This window comes from Octodon degus, unplaced genomic scaffold, assembly GCF_000260255.1.
Source record: "Octodon degus isolate 3935 unplaced genomic scaffold, OctDeg1.0 scaffold00084, whole genome shotgun sequence".
NCBI classification, from domain to species: Eukaryota; Metazoa; Chordata; class Mammalia; order Rodentia; family Octodontidae; genus Octodon; species Octodon degus.
In genome coordinates, this window is record NW_004524660.1 from 1294747 (window position 1) to 1314764 (window position 20018).

The 20018-nt window shown below is 38.1% G+C and overlaps 1 protein-coding gene across 2 annotated transcripts in view; it reads left to right on the forward strand.

Moving 5' to 3' along the window:
- Slc16a4 (solute carrier family 16 member 4) overlaps positions 1-18948 on the forward strand; it is a 27834-nt gene extending 8886 nt beyond the window's left edge. For both annotated transcript variants that reach the window (XM_023721707.1, XM_004636897.2), the window contains 6 exons: positions 790-933; positions 1075-1236; positions 2932-3444; positions 5207-5418; positions 6391-6484; positions 18715-18948. In XM_023721707.1, coding sequence (XP_023577475.1) covers positions 790-933; positions 1075-1236; positions 2932-3444; positions 5207-5418; positions 6391-6484; positions 18715-18869 — 1280 coding nt within the window. In that variant the 3' untranslated portion in view covers positions 18870-18948. The remainder of the gene's footprint in view (positions 1-789; positions 934-1074; positions 1237-2931; positions 3445-5206; positions 5419-6390; positions 6485-18714) is intronic.
- Positions 18949-20018: the final 1070 nt, after the last annotated feature.

The following is a 20018-nucleotide window of genomic DNA, read 5'->3' on the forward strand; positions in this document are numbered from 1 at the left end:
TTTTTTTCAGAACCAGGGATTGAACTCAGGTCTTTGCACTTGCCAGGGAAGTGCTTATTCTACTGAGCTATCTCCCGGGCCCATTACTAGCTTCTATTTTTGACTTGGTATTTAAATTGGAACAATAAGAATTCAAGCAAAGAAAGTTAAAGCACTTTTTTAATTGCATGATTCAAATTTTCATACTTTATTTTTGAAGTAGGGTCTCACTACCTGGCCTTGACTTTAAGGTGATCTTCCCACCTCAGCTTTGGCCTGAGTGCTGGGATTATAGGTGGCATCACCATATCCAGCTCCTAGTTTTTTGTCTGCTAATGCCTACCAGGTAGGATCCAGGCCAACTACCTGGAAGTCCATTGTTAAAAATTCTAATCATCTAATCACATTCAAAACAGACTAGAACCAATATCATTGCTTCCAGTTTTAGATGACACTATACAATAGAGATCAGTAGTCCGACTTTGGATTTGTCAAAGGCTGCTTGTAGAGTTGTTTTTTTGTTTTTTTAGGGAACTGGAGATTGAACTCAGGCCCTTGTGCTTGCCAGGGAAGCACTTACCCACTGAGCCATCTCCCTGGCCCCTTGTACAGTCTTTTTAAAAACAGTCCCTAAGGTATTTTCATCATTTCCCTCCAAACCATCTTATGACTTTTTTTAACTCTAAAGGATGTATGTGCAGTGCCCCACAGTGAAGTCTATTTTCCTTTATGCATTTAAGCCACACACCAGAGGTTAAAGGATGGGTGAGGACATCTACCTTGTAGTCGCCTTTCTTTCTTCTCCCCAAGGTCCCCTGGCAGCTATTATTTGTGAAATGCTTGGAGACAAAGCTACCTCCATTCTTGGGACACTACTTGTTGCCGGTGGCTATCTGATCAGCAGCTGGGCCACAAGCATTCCCTTTCTTTGTGTGACTATGGGATTTTTACCTGGTAAGTACACTATAAATAGATGACTATAAAAAATGGAACAGGCTGCCTGTGGTCCTAAGGCCCAGTTATATTATCTCCAACCCAGACTATCTCATCCGGTACCAAACCATCTAATATTCCCAACTGTTGTTTTTCTTTTAGGCTTGGGTTCTGCATTCTTATATCAAGTAGCAGCTGTGGTAACTACCAAATACTTCAAAAAACGACTGGCTCTTGCTACTGCTATTGCCCGTTCTGGGATGGGCCTGACGTTTCTACTGGCCCCATTTACAAAATTCCTCATAGATCTTTATGACTGGACAGGTGAGTCAATCTAAATTTCTAAACTACCAGCTCTCCCAGATTTAACATTCATCTTCTTTTATGACTGGAAATGAAGGCTGTAAAAGAAGTCAATTTCTAAAGGTATTACCATGGCAGGATAAAAACAAACAAAAAAACCTTAAAAGATATTATGTCAGAGAGGAAATGAGCACACTATCTAAACATGCTCCTTTTACAGAATACATCACAAGACAGCTCCTGAAGGACATGCAGGCTATGCAAGCTCACACAAGGAATTCAGTGTCTAAGAGATGGAGACCACTCTGTTTATATAAACATCCTTGCTGTGACAATGGCAACCCCAGGAGAAACAAGCTCCTCTCCCTTCTCAAAAATAAATTTGTTGACATTTTTCTTTTTGGAGAACTGGGAATTGAATGTAGGACCTTGCATTCACCAAGTAGGAGCTGTGCCACTGAGCTATACCCCCAGCTCCAAGAAAATTCACTTTTAATATTTTTTGGGTTTTACTGAGACAGGGTCTCACTATGTAGTACAAAAATGTAGCCCAGGATGGCCTAGAACTTACAGGGACCCTCCTGTCTCCTTTTCCCAAGAGCATGGATTGTAAGAGTGTATCACCTTTCCTAGTTCATTTTTCATATTTTAAGAAAATTATCTGCATTTTAAAAAATTACTCTTCTACCAGAAAATAGCCGAAACCAAAAATGTTAGGAAAAAAGGATCCTATTAATCTTCAAATCTTATCAACTATGAATTTTCACAAGTCACTCATACCATAATCTTCTTTGTATCTGAAAATAACTCATTTAAATGTTTAATGATGTACGTGCAGTGTATGTGTACATAAATTATGTATGTGTAGTCATATGCCTATTTCTGTCTACATCGCAACTCTACTCTCCTAAATAAAATCTATTTAGTCTCATGCAGAATGGGGCCAACAAACTAAGATGGACAGTGGAACTTAACATTCTTTTTTTTTTTGGAACCAGGGATTGAACTCAGGTCCTTGCACTTGCCAGGGAAGTGCTTATTCTTACTGAGCCATCTCCCTGGCCCAACATTCATTCTTTATAAGCATCACACACAAGTAACAGCTTTGGTAAGGGTGTACTAAAATCAAGCAGCTCCTCAGGATCAAAGACAAGACCATTGGATCAATGAGATAGCTCAGCAGCTTAAGAGCCTGCCTGGCAAACGCAAGGTCCGGTGTCCCCGGTACCACACACACACACACAAAGGCAAGACTATCATCTGTATTTCTTCAAAGATGTTTAAAATGTAGTACAAAAGACTATCTTTTCTAAGGTCATTTCTAAATAATGAGTCATTTAACTGTATGTGAATCTAAACTGTCACTTCAGGATATTTACAATTCCTATTTAAAACACTAGTTTTCTATCATTTAAAATTTAAAATACCTACCCCTCAAAAAATATATATTTGTACCCTGTAGCAAAAATAAATAGCTCTCCCCCAATCTATTGGTGCAGCTTTGTGGTTTTCGATCTTTCAAATGCCATGAACACAGCAGTGTACACACTGACAAGTCAACAGGCTTACGTTAAATGCTTTCATCTTAAGTGGGAGGCAAAACGGTGGCTTCAAGAATCACTGCACTGCCCAGTGAGGTCTCTCCTGAGACTATGCAGGTAAGGTACTGCGAATGGATGGGCTCCTTTTAATTTCCAATTTCTCCTTTCTGCTTAGGTGCCCTGATACTGTTTGGAGCTATTGCACTGAATTTGGTGCCTTCAAGCATGCTCTTAAGACCTATCCATGTCAAAAGCGAGACTGATTCTCCTTCGGAAGTTCACAGTTCGTCTGCAAGTGCTCCGGAGACACAGTGTGCCACAGGAACATCATACTGTAATGAGACACAAGAGTTGTTCACCAAGGACAGTATTATGCACAAAGCTGGACAACCTGATAGAATTTTTACAGTTTCACAAAATCAAAGTGAAGAGCTCAACAATGGGTCTAATAGGAACAGACTGCTACTACTAAGTCATGAAGAAAACTGTAAGCAAAAGGCCATTTCACAGAGCTACAAACAAAAACTCTTTGACTTCTCTCTCCTGAGGAATCCTTTCTTCTGCATATTTACCTGGTCTTTTCTCCTCAGTCAACTGGCTTATTTCATCCCCACTTTTCACCTGGTTGCCAGAGCCAAAACTCTGGGCATTGACATCACGGATGCCTCCTACCTTGTCTCTGTGGCTGGTAAGAAACCTGTAATATCCTATTTAGAAGAAAAATGAATTTAGTTTTTTTTTGTTTTTTTTTTCGGAACCGGGGATTGAACTCAGGCCCTTGCGCTTGCCAGGGAAGCGCTTATTCCACTGAGCCATCTCCCCGGCCCCTATGAATTTAGTTTTATAAAAGTTTAGTACATGTTACTTAAAAGTTGAAGAGAAGCCACAAGAGCTGTCAGTGGGCCAGGAGAAGCAAGGCTCTGGGCGGCAGGTGAGCACAGATCCGCCACTATGCTCTGCACGGCACTTCCGCTAGGTTAGGGACCCTCACCCAGGTCTTACTCATCTTTGTGTACTTGACACAGTAAACATTAATATTTTCTGATACTGAACTTTAAAAAGCTAGTGCTCAGTGGCAACAGCTACTCCAAGAAATAAAAAAATCCCAGCCAGACAACACAGTACCATAGATGAAATAGGTTGACTTCCCTGGCTCATGTTGCTTTTTCCTAGCTATGTAAACTTGGGCAAGTTTCTTGCTTTTTGGGGGGAGCTGAATTGGGCATTGAACTTAGGACCCTGCACTTGCCAGGCAAACCCTTATTCTACTGAGCCATCTCCCAGTCCCCTAAATTTCTTGCTTTCTCTGTGCCTCAATGCCCTCATCTGTGAAATACACATACTAGTACTTATCCCCATAAGCGTCAGGATAAAACATGTAATACATGTACTTTAGTAGTGCTTTGGTCTACAGGCAACATTCAATGTTAGATTAGTATTTGTAATTAAGTATTTTCCCCTGAAATAACAGTAAAATGGGGGCTGGTGAGATGGCTCAGTGGTCTAAAGCACCTACTTAGAACTATCTAAGCAAATCACAGGGACCGCGGTTCGATCCCCCAGCACCACATGCCAGCCAGCCCCGCCCCCTGGTGGGCTGAGCTGGCCACACACACACCAGATAGATAAATAAATGTTTAAACAGTAAAATGTAAGTATGACGCAAGGCTAATCATATTAGCTAATATTTTAAAATAACAAAAATATGAATTAAAAATGAAAACCATTTTAGTTATGTTCATAAAGATGCTTCAGGATACAATGCCTGACCAAGAAGCGCAAGATGCTTTCACACGACAAAATAGGAAGACTAAGAGAATGAAAACTGCCTGCTCAGCATGGTGCCACACACCTGTAATCCCAACTCAAGAGGCTCAGGCAGGAGGACTACTGTGAGTTCAAGACCAGCCTGGGCTACACAGTGAGTTCATGGCCAGCCTGAACTACAAAGTGGGACCCTGTCTCAAAAGGAAAAAATAAATTTTTTTAAAAAATGGTTTTAACGTTAAGACTTCTACTACTCCCCAGTCTTCTGCCACTTGACTGCCTGAAGACAGGTCCCCAACAGCCTCCTAGTGCTTCAGGAACCTCACTTCCTCACTTGCAGGGCATGTAAAGGTAAAGGACAGCAAGGTGCTCCAAGCCTTGGGGACCCTGTAGTCAGGAATCCCGTCAGGTATTACTGGCTTTCCATACACACACACAGCTTGCTTTTTTTGTAATTTACTGAATGCATTTATAAGTAAATGATGCTTTTTAGTACAGTGGGTTTTTTAGTAAAGTAAATATGCAGTTTTGGTGGACAAATGAAAACACTTTTCCCCTCTCATATCTTGGCCTCAAGATGGGTTGTATTACTTGAGGAAAGATGCCTACACATTCCCACTTTTTTAAAGGGGCTTGGAAAATGGAATTAGAATTTCCTAATTTCGTTTCCTATATTGTTTCAGGTATCATCGAGACAGTCAGTCAGCTTATTTCTGGATGGGTTGCTGACCAAAACTGGATTAGGAAGTATCAGTACCACAAGTCCTACCTCATCTTCTGTGGTATCACTAATTTGCTTGCTCCTTTAGCCACCACATTCTCACTTCTTATGACCTATACCGTATTCTTTGCTGTCTTTGCTGGTGGTTATCTGGCACTGATACTTCCTGTACTGGTAAGTAGATATTCATTAATACTGTTGAACCATTTAGTGTAATAATCTCCCCAGAGAGAATACATATTTTATATTACCTTTATAATTTTACAAAAACATACCAAAGATCTCAGAAATCCTATAGCTAATTGTAGTCTACTCAATTATTACCTTAAGGGGAAGGATGGCAGGGCCAGTCACATGAGACAGGATGGAATTAAATCATAAGAGGGAACAGTAAGATTTCATTTTCCCTATTAGCCACCTAAAACAGTAGGAGCTCTCTCCCACAGCTCCAAGAGTCTTTGGCTCTAAGGTACAATCTTGAAAAACCAGAGAATCACTGCATCTTCTTTTCTGTTGAAGTTATTAACCACTGATCCTGTGTATTTTAATAACACTAGTGTTTGTTTTTAATCTCTCCATTTCTATCTTGAATTGGCTTAAAATCCCAAATAGGCCTGGAATATTTATGAAAACATTTCTATGTTCTTGGAATCCCTTAGGTCCTCAATGTGCTAGAACAAAATCCCTCAGACATTGCTAGCCTGTTAGTGACTAGGACACTGTAAGATGCTTAAGCAAAACTCCAGCTTCCTGAAACCAAAATTCTGCATCTGCATTCTTACAAATCCATGGTTGCTAACTGGCTGTGTCACTGTCAGCTCAGATTATAAAATATCATTTCCTAATACAGAAGATCAGTGAGATTCGAGGTAGTGGGGGGAAGCACTACGGAACTATATAAAAAAAAATTTTTTTTTTAAAACTAAAAACAAGTGTTCTTCCACTAATCTGAAAACACTGCCTGTCTAACCAAGTTACTGTTCCTTATTTGACCTCTGCTTTTTCAGAACACTGGGGGTAAAAGGCTGTCCAAATTACCTCTGAAGTCAAGTGATCAGTTACAGTATTTGTGCCTCTGTAGTCATAGATCTATGTTTATAGAACTTCATTCTTAATATGGCTAAAACTGAAATCTAATCCCTACAGGTAGATCTGTCTAAGAATTCTAGAGTCCACAGGTTTTTGGGACTTGCTGGTTTCTTTGCTGGGATGGCTGTGCTTTCTGGACCTCCTATAGCAGGTAACAACTAAGCCACATTCTGAGCAAATTTCAATAGTAATACAACACTGATCCAGGATTAATGGTCACATATAATGAAGCACCAATCTTAAAAATTTGACATCTTGGGCCGGGGAAATAGCTCAGTAGAATAAGCACTTGCCTGGCAAGCACAAGGTCCTGAGCTCAATCCCCAGTACCATACACCCCCCCCGAAAAAAAATCTCTAGTTTTCTTGTGTACTGTTCTTCATTGCCAATACAGGAAAATCTAGTTTAACTCAACAAATATACTCTAATCTTACATTCTCTAGGGAATCTGAGACAGGACGGATTATGTGTCTACTTACCTGGGGAGATAATCCAGTTTCATCAGTCTCAAAGAACCACCACTGGTGTATTTTATGTAAAGAGGAGTCACTTTTAAACTGAGCTTGAAGGCCTCCAGCCTTATACTTTTGTTCTCTGATGTGCCAGAGCTGTCCAAGGGTACCCAGGATCTTTTCTTTTCAGAGGGAGAACCTTCATGTTGTCTATACCAAGTATACCACTTGGCCTAAAGGGACAATCTCTATGGAGAAATCACCAGGGCTAACTCATAAATATTATATACAAGTATACATAGTGACTATATGAAATTCTGAGTTTTTAACTTGAAGACTGAAGTGCGTTTTAGATTCAACTTTTACCTAACTGGTTGCTTGCTAAACATTTAATTTAAGGACACCAAAACCTTCACTGCTCTTGCCAACACCTCGAGGGCCAGCAGGCTTAGACGATAACATCTTCTGAACCACAGGTGTTCAAAACGTACGCGCTACAGGGCAGTGCAAACCGCGCAACCATCCACACGCCAAAAAAGCCTAAAATTTACTATTGCTGTCTTTAGCTCTGTCATTAAGCAAAAAAGGATCTGATCTTGCCCATTTTTAAAATTTATTTTACCATGATGTTAAGTTTGTACCTGTTGAGACACAGAAAAGGCAAATAATGAAAAAAACTATAAACTTGGGATATAAGGACAATGACCAGAAGGAAAATACTAGGATTTGAGATTCAGTTTAAGTGTATTCTAAGGGAAATTACAAATATAGAAGCCACTGCCTTATTTGCATTTATGTGAACATACCCTTTCCCATGTTGTCTAACTGTTGGCCTGCACTGGGCACCTATACAACTAGCTAGAATTTTAAAGTCAGAATTACTATATAGTGGCTTGGTAAAGGGAGGGTGCATGCCCAAACTACCTTTAAGAGTTACTCTATGGCTAATATCTGGGATCTGGGTCAGTAAGATACCAAAAACAACTCAAATAATTATTCAGGTTTGTCCCTAACGCTTTATTGTGCAAAATTATACAGTTTGCTCTTTTTTTTTTTTTAATCTTGACCTTTTTCTTTGTGTGTGGTACTGTGGAATCTCAACCTTTCTTTACTGGTTATTCCAGTGCCACCTCAGAAACTGTGAACACCTCTTAAGCCAAAAGTACGTGACATAACAAATACCAAGGCACAAACTATCTTATTCAAAGGCAAATAACAAAATTACAACACAGCTAATGATATACATGTTGTTGTACATATGTTAAGGTGTTAGAAGTGTTCATTATATAAGCAGATAAGGCAAGTTAGAAACAGCTACCAGTGTGTATATGGATCATAAAACCAATTTGTTCGGCCATAATACTTTTTATTAAAAAAAAAAAAAAATGGATGGACTAAAAGAGTCTAGAAAACACAACATACATTTAAAAAAAAAAAAACACGGTATAACGCTTTATTGTGCAACTTTTATTTCATGCATGTACATTCCTGTATAATATAAAATGTTTCACTGTCAGTCAAAAAGTTTATCTTTTATTATCCAAATCTAGAACTATACCTATGAGAATTAAGAGCTCATAATTAATTATTAATTATAATTATGATTAATATTTACATCTACTCTTTCTGAAAAAATTAGGCAATCCTAAGTACTGTAAGTTCTGTAAATATGTCAAAATACTCCTGAAGGCTTATATACTGATTTTTTTAGTCTGGAGGTTGCTCACAGTATCTCTAATAGATTTAGAGACTATAATTTCAGTTATCTTTCCCACTTTTCCAAGGCTCTCTCACTATAGTGTTATGTCACTAAGTATCTTGTTGAAGGTAAAAATTTCAAGTTTACCTCATAAGTCATTCTACTGTGAATAAAAGAGGACTTTACACATTTTTTCAGGTTTGTCCCTAACTTCTGACTCTAGCAGCAACTACCAAAATAACATAAAAAATGTTGATTTATAGATTAACCCATTTCTCAAGAGGTATGGTCAATTCTATACTGTATTTACCTTTAACTAAATTGAAGGCTTAAAATAAATAAACAAAAATAAATTGAAGGTTTAATGAATTCCCTTATTGATAAAAAACTGAATTCCAACTCAACTTAGAGCTTCAGAAACTGCATGAGATTTTACTTACCTAGATCTGTTATTACCAAATTGCAAACGGTGAAATCCTATAAAAGATTACAGGAATTTTAAATTAGGAATCTGAGTCATATAGTAAATCCTCAGTCAAAACTACTAGTTAAGAATGGTAACACTGATTACATAAATAGTATTTTTCTCCTTCCTGTAGGGAAATAAAAAGAAAAAGTTAGTTCTATATAACATTTTTTAAAAGAATTAAAGGAAAAAAAAGCATAGAAATCGCAGCTCCTCCAAATGGCATCACCAGGGATTGAGCCCCAAGCGTTCACAATGAGCCACATCCCGTCTTTTTTATTGTTTATATTTTGAGACAGGAGTCACTAAGTTGTTAAATTGCCCATACTAAATTGGTGCTCCTCCTGTCTCAGGCTCTGAGAATACAAGGAATACAGGTGGGTGGTACCAAGAGCAACCTTTTTTTGGTCCTTTTTATTTTAAGACAAATAAGGTCTAAGTTGTGTCATCGTGTCGTTTCCCCCCAACCCCCAACCCCCGCCGATCCAGGCTTCAAACTTGTGATCCCTTACATTAGCCTTTTGGGTACTTAAAAAAAAAACAAAACTAGAGCATATGAGCAAAAAATTGTATACCTTTCTCAACTGTGAATGTGACAAGAAACATAGTAGAATAAAATTTGTTAATCACATCTTTTATGCAACTGACAGGGACTAAACAGATGAAAAGTAAAAACTCACCTTCCCTACACACACTTCTCTATTAAGGCTCCACCGTTGCCCACTCCAGTGCAGTCCCTTTTATCACTTTCCAGTATTTAGTAACAAAGTCAGTTTTAGCTAATGATACGGCCAGAATTAAACTAGGTCAGTTTTAGGGTTGGTTAGGTTCCCTGACAAAGGTCTAGGACAAATGTCATGGCTCATCTAAACTGAACTGCTGTTGTGCTCCTGTAGTTTTAGAATGTGGGACCGGGGAGATGGCTCAGTAGAATAAGTGCTTGCCTGGCAAGTGCAAGGGTCTGAATTCAATCCCCAGTTCTGAAAAAAACAAAACAAAACAAAAACAAAAAACCTCCCAGTTTTAGAACGCATTCAAAACTATACACTAATGTCAAGTGTGGTGCTACACACTTGTAATTACAGATTTTAGGAGGCCAAGAGAAAAGGATTGCCATAAGTTCAAGGCCAGCCTGGACTACAAATGAATTCAAGGCCAGCCTGAATTGCATAGTGAGACTGATGCTGTCTCAAAAAAGAAAAAGAAAAAGAAAAGCCTATACACTAAGGTGGAAGCCTTGAAGAGCTGTAGAAAAGTAAAGTAAACCTGCAGAAAGATTATAGTGCCTTAAAAAAAAAAAAAAAAAAAAAAAAAAAAAGGATTATAGTGCCTTGAGATCATTCAGCCAATAACTATTAATTAGTTTTCTAATAGTATGAGGCACTGTGTCACATGCCAATCAGAGCTTCAGTCTGGTGACAGCAGAAATAAAAGTTTATATATATATATATATATATATATATATAAAAGATTACAGTGCCTAGGACAGAAAAGCAAGTATAGAATCACAATCTCTCATACAAGGATATAAATTGCTTACATGAAATCCTAACCATGCACCTGAGGTATCTGACATCTTGGCTCAAACATTCAAGCCTCAGCTTCACTTAAAAATAAATCAAGAGGGCCGGAGAGATAGCTCAGTAGAATAAGTGTTTGCCTGGCAAGCGCAAGGGCCTGAATTCAATCCCCGGTCCGAAAAAAAAAACACAAAAAAAAAAAAAAATCAAGAAGGGCTGGCCAAATAGCTCAGTGAATTAAAATGCCTGCAAGCAGGCACAGGGACCAGGGGTTCAATCCCGGGGCTGCCGTTCTGGTCCTGCCCCCATGGCATGCTGAGATGGCAACTGAGACTGGGCATGGTGGTGCGCACCTGTAATCCTAGCACTCGGGAGGCTGTAAACAGGTGGATCACTACGAGTCCAATCTTGTAGCAAGACTCTGAACAACCTGTAGGCCCTTCCCTAAAATATATAGAAAAACAAAAAGCCACATTAACTGCCTATAAAATAGAGCCAAATGCATTTTCCCTTACGTATTCCTAATATATATGATACATATATTTATATATACTGCCATAAATATGTTTATTTGATTATAACTATGTAAGATGGTACATGAGACAGAGAAAAGAAAAAAAGTTACCCACTCATCCACTCTGACAAATTCAGAGTGGACACCAAACTTAGAACCAAGCTAACAGCTTCAAACACTAAGAACTATTGAATCCGCATTCTTTTATTAACTAAAAATTTCATTAAGCCACAATAATGTGTTTATCCATTTTCTTACCTTTAATTGAAGACACTGTGAGCTGTAGGATGACAAAATAACTTTAAAATACATTCAAGTTTTTTTTTGTTTGTTTGTTTTACAAGTTTTAATCAAACAGGTATTTCAGAAACGTGATTTCCCCACACCCGTACAAACTCTAAAAAAACTACTTCTAAACTTAAACAGATTTAGGTCCAGAACAGGTTAAAGTTACCTAGTTTTTTTTTTTTTGTTTTTTTTTTTGAGACAGACTCTCACTATGCTAGCCTTGTTCTCACTTTTGTAGCTCCCAGACTGGTCTCAAAACTTGCAGAGATCCTCCTGGCTCAACCTCCCGAGTGCTGGGGTTACAGGTGTGTGCCACCATGCCTGGTTCAAGTTAATTAGTTCTTAAATAAGTGCGTATCTAACCTGCTGTTACTTGTCAATCTCTTATCTCATCAGACATAACCTGCAGTACAACTGGGCATTTTGCACCAACTGTTTTTGTCTAAAAAAAAGACAATGGATAAAGTAGAAAATCATCTAAGCTTGCTTCTGTCCCTTTAACAGAGATAAGTTATCATTAATGTTATTCTGTATCTCTATACCATCCTCATTTCAAATACAATCAGTCTGGTCCTTGTTCTATGATTTACCAAGCGTGCCTGCTACAGTCTTATCATACTGGCTTATCAATGAAAAACTTCTCTATGGCCTAAATTTTATTTGAAGAAACCAAACAACTCATATATATATATGGAGGTGGCTATGAATGGAGGATAAGTGAGAAGACACAGAAAGTTCTTTGTTCTCAATAAATCCTAAAGAATAGGATATACAGTGAAGAGGGAAAAGAAAATATGTAAACCATTTACTCATATGGTGACTCCTTCCCTGACAAAGACCTCACAGAATTTTACTCCTTAGTTCAGAATTCCTAGGATTGATGAGTCCTACAACATCAAAAATAAATTCACAGTATCTTCCTACCGTGGCTTAAAGTGGGGTACGAACTGCTCTCCCCCTTAAATGTAACACCCTTTACAAAGCCAGTAAAGTTTCCAAATGCTAATAAAGAGTACAATCCCCCTGGGCCAGCCAGATAGCTCAGCAGATTAAAGCACCTGCTTAGGCAGACACAGGGGTCGGAGGTTCCATTCCTGGCCTGCAGGTACCAGCCCTGCCCCTGGGGGCTGGCTGAGATGAGACCGGGCATGGTGGCCAATCCCAGCGCTTGGGAGGCTGAAAAGCAAGAGGATCACTACCAGTCTGATCTGTGTAGTGAGATCCTGTAGACCCTGTACTAAATACAAAAATAAATAAAAATAACATAAAAAAGTACAGCTTTTTCAACAAAACTTATAGCTACAACCAATGCTTAAAGCACTGCTAGTAAACCTTCCAACAGATTTCTACTGTGGGCCTTTAATGAGTTCCTGTCTTAAAAGATCTTGAGGTTTAAATTTGCTAAATCATCTTTCCCAACATTGTTCCTACTATGGTACATATAGAAAATATTTGTACAACACACCCAAAGTAAAAAGACAAGGTTATTAGCCAACCAGTGGCATCAGGGACGCTGGGACAAAAGATCCTTGTCTTGGCACACCCTGGATGTTTGCCACTATGCTATCACCCAACAGCTGGAAGCTCTCACTTAAACTGGCCAGTAACAGAATTCTCAACATTCACTTGAATCAAGGACCTTTGGAGTTAAACACATTGTAAGGGCATTTCAATTTTTAACAAGATGACTAATAGTAAACTTACAATAGTAAACCTAATAAAAAGAATTCATAGTTCAGTTCAATAACCAAATTCTAGCCGTATCAGACCTGCCTTTACAGCAGCGTGATCTAGCCAAAAAAATAAATAAAAATCAAAAAATCCTTCTCCGATTATCCAATTCTTAAGAATATTTGGTGGTATACTTCAACAAGATGTTAAACACCTTTTTTATATGTGTATGGCTCAATTCATAACATAACATAGACTTTTAAATGTTAACATTTTGAAAAAATCAATTTAGTCTTTTATTTCTTTTTTTTAATGTATTTGGTTGTTGCAGGGTCTCAATATGCAGCTTGGACTCGTGGTGATCTTGCTGTTTTCAGTCTCCCCAGAGCTGCGATTACAGGCATACACCACTACTGGGGCAGGGCTGATGCCACAGGTGGGGCCATGGATCATTCCTGTGCTTGCCTAAGCAGGCGTTTTTTAGTCCACTGAGTATTTTTAAAGTACAAAAATATAATAAAATCAGAATATATTAACATTTTTTACCTTTGAGGCAAAGACTAATCCAATGTAATAGAACAGGTATTTGAAGACTACTGAAGCTCAAATTTGAACTTATCTATGAATCACTTAAATCTAAGCTTGATTAGTACAGCTAATACAACTCAAATAATATTTGAGTATATCTCTCTCAAAATGGTTGAGACCAAGTGTTTTGCGTTTTACATTTTGGAGAAGAGCTTGGAACATCTACATATAATGCCTTAAGGATGGCAGCAACCTCAGTTTAAACATTTATACTTATACTTTATGTATACCTTCTACATAGCTTGAAGATAACTTTATATAATATATATTTTTAATTTTGGCATGAAACAAAAGTTCCATAAAAGAGATTTTTGCATTCATGGCATTGTATGAGTGCTCAAAAAATTTCAGATTTTGAAGCATTTCAGATTTCTGAATTAAGGATACTCAACCTATGCTTCCATAAGATTATCAATAACATGACATAATTCTGCACAAAATTTCATCTCATATTTGCTACTATACATAGCCCTGTAAAACTACCCATTAGCACATTATTTTCCTATGCAATAACAAGTGGATCTTAACTATTAGTTTAAAAATACTAATACCCATAAGGCTGAGGAGATAGAGCTCAGCAGTCTAAGCACCTGCGTGGCACACGCAAGATCTCGACTTCGATCTCCAGCACCACATGTTGTGCCAGCTCTGGAACCCTGGGTGTGCCATGCCAGCCACTGAAACCAGGCGTAGTGGCATACACCTGTAATCCCAGCACTAGTGAGGCTGAGACAGGAGGATCACTACCAGTCTAGGATCACTACGAGGATCACTACGATCACTCTCACTACGAGCTGCATAGTGAGACCCTGTACCAAATTAAATAATTTTTGAAAATACTAATACCCTAATTACCAAGTATGAAAGGGAGAAACAAGATCAAAACAACTTGTTTCATTCAATTATACATGAAAAATGAAAACAAGTATAAAATACACTCTGTTTCCTCATCCTGAAAACAGTATGTTGGGTTTTTTTGTATTTTTAGGGAAAGGTCTACAGGGTGTTCAGGGTCTCACTACTACTAAAGGTGCATCACCACGCCCAGTCTCAACTGCTGTCTCAGTTTGCCCCAGGGGCGGGCTGGCACAGCAGGCCCGGGGAACAAACCCCTGACCCCTGCACCTGCTTGCAGGCACTTTAATCCACTGAGCTATTTGGCTGGCCCTTAAGAATATGTATTTAAAAAAAGAAGAAGAATATGTATTAAATATGCACATCTATTTGTTTTGAGATCACACTTCTCTAAATGGTCTAGTTCAAGGGGTCTTGAACTCTGAAACCTCCTAATCCGGCCTCCCACATTCTGGGATTACAAGCATGTGCCATGTGCCACTATGCCAACTTTAAATTTTTTTAAAGAGAAGAAAAATATTAAAAATAATGGTATAAAATTGCAAAAGATTGGAGAGTTACAACATTCAGTACATTGTTCATTTTATCTTCAAAGTAGCTGCTCATAATATAAGATATTGGCATGAAAAACTGATGTAGCAATATAGGAATATACCTATCCTTTCAATGAGCTGACAGCAATTAGTAGTATATTGTAACTATCGTGTGTGTGTGTGTGTGCGTGTACGTATTTCTCCCCTCCTTTCCCTGATTCCACCTTCTCTTTCCTTTTAGCCATTTTTGTCTCATTTCACAGTATCTATTGTACATTTTGGATCTTATTCTTTAAGCTTCTTACACTAGGGAGACAATACAATGTTTGTAAATGCAAAACTGGTTTATTTCACTTGTAAGTATGGACTCAAGTTGCTTCCACTTCCCTACTAATGTCTAAGGTTATCCTTCTTATAGCTGAGTAGTACTCCACTGTATAAAAATACCACATCTTTTTCATCCTTGGCTGATGGGCATTTAGGCTGTTTCCAAGATTTGACTATTACAAATTGTGCTGCTATAAATACGACTGCACATATGTTGCTGTTGTATGTTTTTAATTTTTCTGGAAAAATACTCAGAAAAGGGAGAGCTCGGTTAAATGGAACCTTTAATCCTAGTTTTTTAAAGGAATCTCCAGACTGATTTCCAAAGTGGTTGCACCAGTCTGTATTGCCACCAACAGTGGAGAAGGGTTCCGTTTTCCCCACAGCCCCTCCAGAATTTGTTATTGGTTGATTTCTTAAGTCAAAATGGATCAAATATATAAATATTAAGACAAACACTAAAATTACTGGAAGAGAAAGTAGGTAGATATCTTGAAGACATAGGGATAGGCAGAATTCAAGGACAAAACCCAAACTACATGAGAAACACTTTTAAAGAAACAACTGGAAAAAAAAGAAAAAGAAAAAAAAACAAACAACTGGGATCTCACCCTATTTAAAAAGTTTTTGAACCTCAAAAGAAATCACTAATAGAGTAAAAAGACAACTCAGAGTACAAAAACCTTTTAACTAACTGTCCCTCAGACAAGGTCTTATATCTAGAACATATAAATTGAAAAAAATCAGACACCCGAAATTTAAAGATCCAATCCAAACATGGGCATCTAAGATGAACACATACTTCTCAGATAAAGAAATAAAAATGGCAAATAGAGCTATGAAAAAATGTTCAACATTGGCCATTGAAGAAATACAAATTAAAACACTGAGATTAAATTTAATGTTTCAAAATATTCTCTTTTTAAGATTGTGTGTCTGTATCACGAAAAGGTTATAACAAGTTTTCTGTTCAACTAATTTTCAGTGTTGTCCACCTGACATTTCTCTTGCCCCTACCTTCCAGTTCACAGTAAATCTGTTGCGCTCATGGGACCATGGCGAGAATGCTCCTTTTCTCCCTCACCTTTCCTGAAATTGCTGGGGGAATTCAGGCTGGTCCCATTTCTTAGCAAGCAATAGTTCAATCATAATTGACACAATACAAAAACTTGTCCTAGCTGCTTTCACTACGTTCTTTGGAGGTTACTGATCAAACAGGAATCAATAAGCAAAAAGCAACTTATTTTAATTCAAGAGACCATGCAGAATTCCTTTTTTTTTTTTGGCAAAACTAGAGACTGAACTCAGGCCCTTATGCTTGCTAGGCAAGCACTTATTCTACTAAAGCATTCCATTCATGTATTTATTTCATTAAGAACAGGAAACATGGGGCCGGGGAGGTGGCTCAGTAAGATAAGCGCTTGACTGGCAAATGCAAGGATCTGAGTTCAATCCCCGGTTCCGCAAAAAAAAAAAAAAAAACCCAGGAACCATAATGTTATTTATTTATTTATTTATTTATTTATTTATTTTCGGAACCGGGGATTGAACTCAGGCTCTTGTGCTTGCCAGGCAAGCACTTATTCTACTGAGCCATCTCCCCCGCCCCTATAATGTTATTTATTGAAATAATAAAAAGGGGCTGAGAGTGTAGCTTAGTGGTAGAATATGTGCTTAATGTGAGTGACATTTTGGATTTAATCCCCATTGAACGCACATGCAGAATAACAACTAGATATCCCAAACTACAAACAAATGTTTTTAAAAGTTGAAAGTCTATACCAGAACCAAGCAAGACAACAAGCCAGGAAAGATATATAGCTATACCAAATGGGATGGCAGGAGGAAATAAGCTATGTGTATACTAAATCACTATGATCTAAGGAAAATAAAAAGGCATAAAGTTCCACAAAGGCAGGTACTCCAGCATCCATCTGTTCAGAGGTGTATCCTCAGAACTTGAAATGTGCTGGTCTACAACACTAATTCCCCCTGCCTCCAGACTGAGGGTGTAATTGGGGGGTTGAACACAGGGCTTCCTGCTGAATTACATCCTCAGTCTTTTTTATTTTTGGGGTCAAGATCTCACTAAGTTGCTCAGCTGGACTTGGAACCTGAATCCTCCTAAGTCTCCCACATAGTTGAGATTACAAAAGTGCAATGCTAGATCCAGCTACTGAATTTTTTTGAACAGGTAACCAAATATAATATTCATGCAATATTTTAAAAATGGAACTTCTCAAAGTAAGTTAAGTGGACTTCCAAAGGAAAGGCCTTTAACGGAGTACAGGAGACCAAAACTGTAATACGAAGGTACTTTTGGACTGTCAACTTTTACAGCAACATTTAGTGCTGGGGCCTTGGCAAGTATTTCTGGCCATTATCATAGTTTAAAAGAAACCCAAAAAGCTGCACGTGGGCATTGTGGCATACGCCTATAATCCCAGTATTCTGGGAGACTAAGGAAGGAAGATCCCAAGTTCAAGTCCAGCCTAGACAACTTAGTGACACTACTGAAAAATAAAAATAAAACAAGGGCTAGGAATGTAGCTCAGTGCAAAGGCATTAGGCTGAATCCCCACTGTGTATATGCAGGGAGTTCACATAAGTCACATAAATTCTATCTGTACCATTAGCCAAAAGTTTTTCTTTTTTTCTTTTCTTTGGTACCAGGGATTGAACTCAGGACCTTGCCCTTGCCAGGCAGGCGCTTAAGCCACTGAGCTATCTCCCTGGCCCTAGCCAAAAAATTTTAAGCCCTCTTTAATTCCTCCTTTAAAAAAACATTTAGCTGGGAATGTAATTCAGTGATAGAATACTTGCTTATCATTGGAAGGCCTTGTTTAATCCTTAGTACTGCCAAAAAAAAAAAAGTGCTTTGATTTGAGGAACAATTTGTTTAACCCGCTTCATCAAGCCTTTTCTTCTCATATGATCTCATGACCTCCGAGTATTCTCTTCAAGGCACCCCACACATATGTACTTCACATGGTTAATACTTGCCTTCCATTAAACTAAGCTCCATAAGGCAGGAACCATGCCTGTTTTGGCTTAACACTATCATAACAGCATATTGCCTGGAACATGGTAAGTACTCAGATGTTTGCTTAGTAAGGTAAAAGGGTAACTGGATCTTTTTCCCTTTGGCAACAGTAAAATTCAGGATTATTTTCTTTGTCAGAACTGTAGTTTTCAAGTAAGATTCAGCATGAAATGAAAAAATATTTTTTTTCTGTAACATCCATTATTAGATGAAAGCAAATGAATTCTGAGTCACAATAATTTTTTACAACTGTCTTAGATGAAACTATTCAATTTTATCAAGAAAAAAGCTTAAGTTTCTAATGGGTCACAATACAGATCAGTAACAATAAGATCGGGGGTCCCTTCCTTTAAGGTACAGTTACTGGCTGAGAATTACTAATGGGAAGATTTGCTCCACTAACAGAAATCTGTCCTTCCTTCCAGGCTGGTTATATGATTATACAGAGACATACACCGGCTCTTTCTACTTCTCTGGAACATGCTACCTCCTCTCTTCACTTTCCTTTTTCTTTGTACCACTGGCTGAGAGATGGAAAAGCAAACAGTTTCCAGAAGAAAGGAGGACTACAATCAAGTGAAAGCTTAACAAAGAAAATCTAAATTAGTAACTTTGTGGAAATAAAAGCTTGGAAAGAAAATAATTATTATTTTTAATGCATTTAGTACAAGGCCTACAGGGTCTCACTACATAGATTAGGCTCGCAATGATCCTGTTTTTCAGCCTCCTAAGCACTGGGATTATAGGCACGCGCCACCACACTCAGTCTCATTCACCATCTCAGCCTGCCCCGGGGGTACGGCTGGCACCACAGGCTAGGGATAGAACCTGCAACCCTGCGTCTACCTACAAGCAGGCACTTTAACCTGCTGAGCTAACTGGCCAGCCAAGAATTCTTGTTTATATAATAAATTAATCTAAACTCTCTATTGTGCCTACATAATTTAATCACTAAATTGAAGAAATTTTTTAACTCATAGAAATATTAAATATAGCTATTGGTTGATTAAAACTTTGGAATCTAAACGAATACTCAGGGGCCAGGGATATAGCTCAGTGGCACAGCACCTGCCTGGTAAGTGTGAGGTTGTGTGTTGGATTCCCAGCACCAAAAATAAATAAAAATGAATACTCACACTTTACTTAGTGATTGGTATGGTATACACCTCCCCAAAAGTTCATCTTGTTTACTGATCAGAACTAAATTTTTCATTACTTTGTTTCTAAATTTCTACGATAAACATGTACTGTTATGAAACAAAAATAAAGAATTGTTCAAAACAATCCCATAAAATCCTTAACATCTTAATGGCACACCTAAACACTATTACTGTTGTTCCATGTAAACAACATTACTTTTTTACTACATTTGAGTATCAAAAATATTTATGTTAAACATCTAGAGGTTTCTTAAGAACTATAAGTTTCATATAAAAGTTGATAGGTGGGTTTATTTATTTTGTGTGTGTGCGTGTCTGGCTCAGCCCGCCCTGGGGGTGGGGCTGGTGTGGCATGTGGTGCTGGGGATTGAACCACAGTGCCTGCGCTTGCCTCAGCTTGCCTAAGCAGGTGCTTTAGACCGCTGAGCTATGTCCCCGGCCCAAGAGGTGGTTTTAATGGGAAATATATTTAAATTAACAGGTGTTTACTATGCATAAGATAATTGTGCTAACTAATTAATAATGTCACTTAGAATAAGCAGGAACATGTGAATAGAAATCCCTTCATT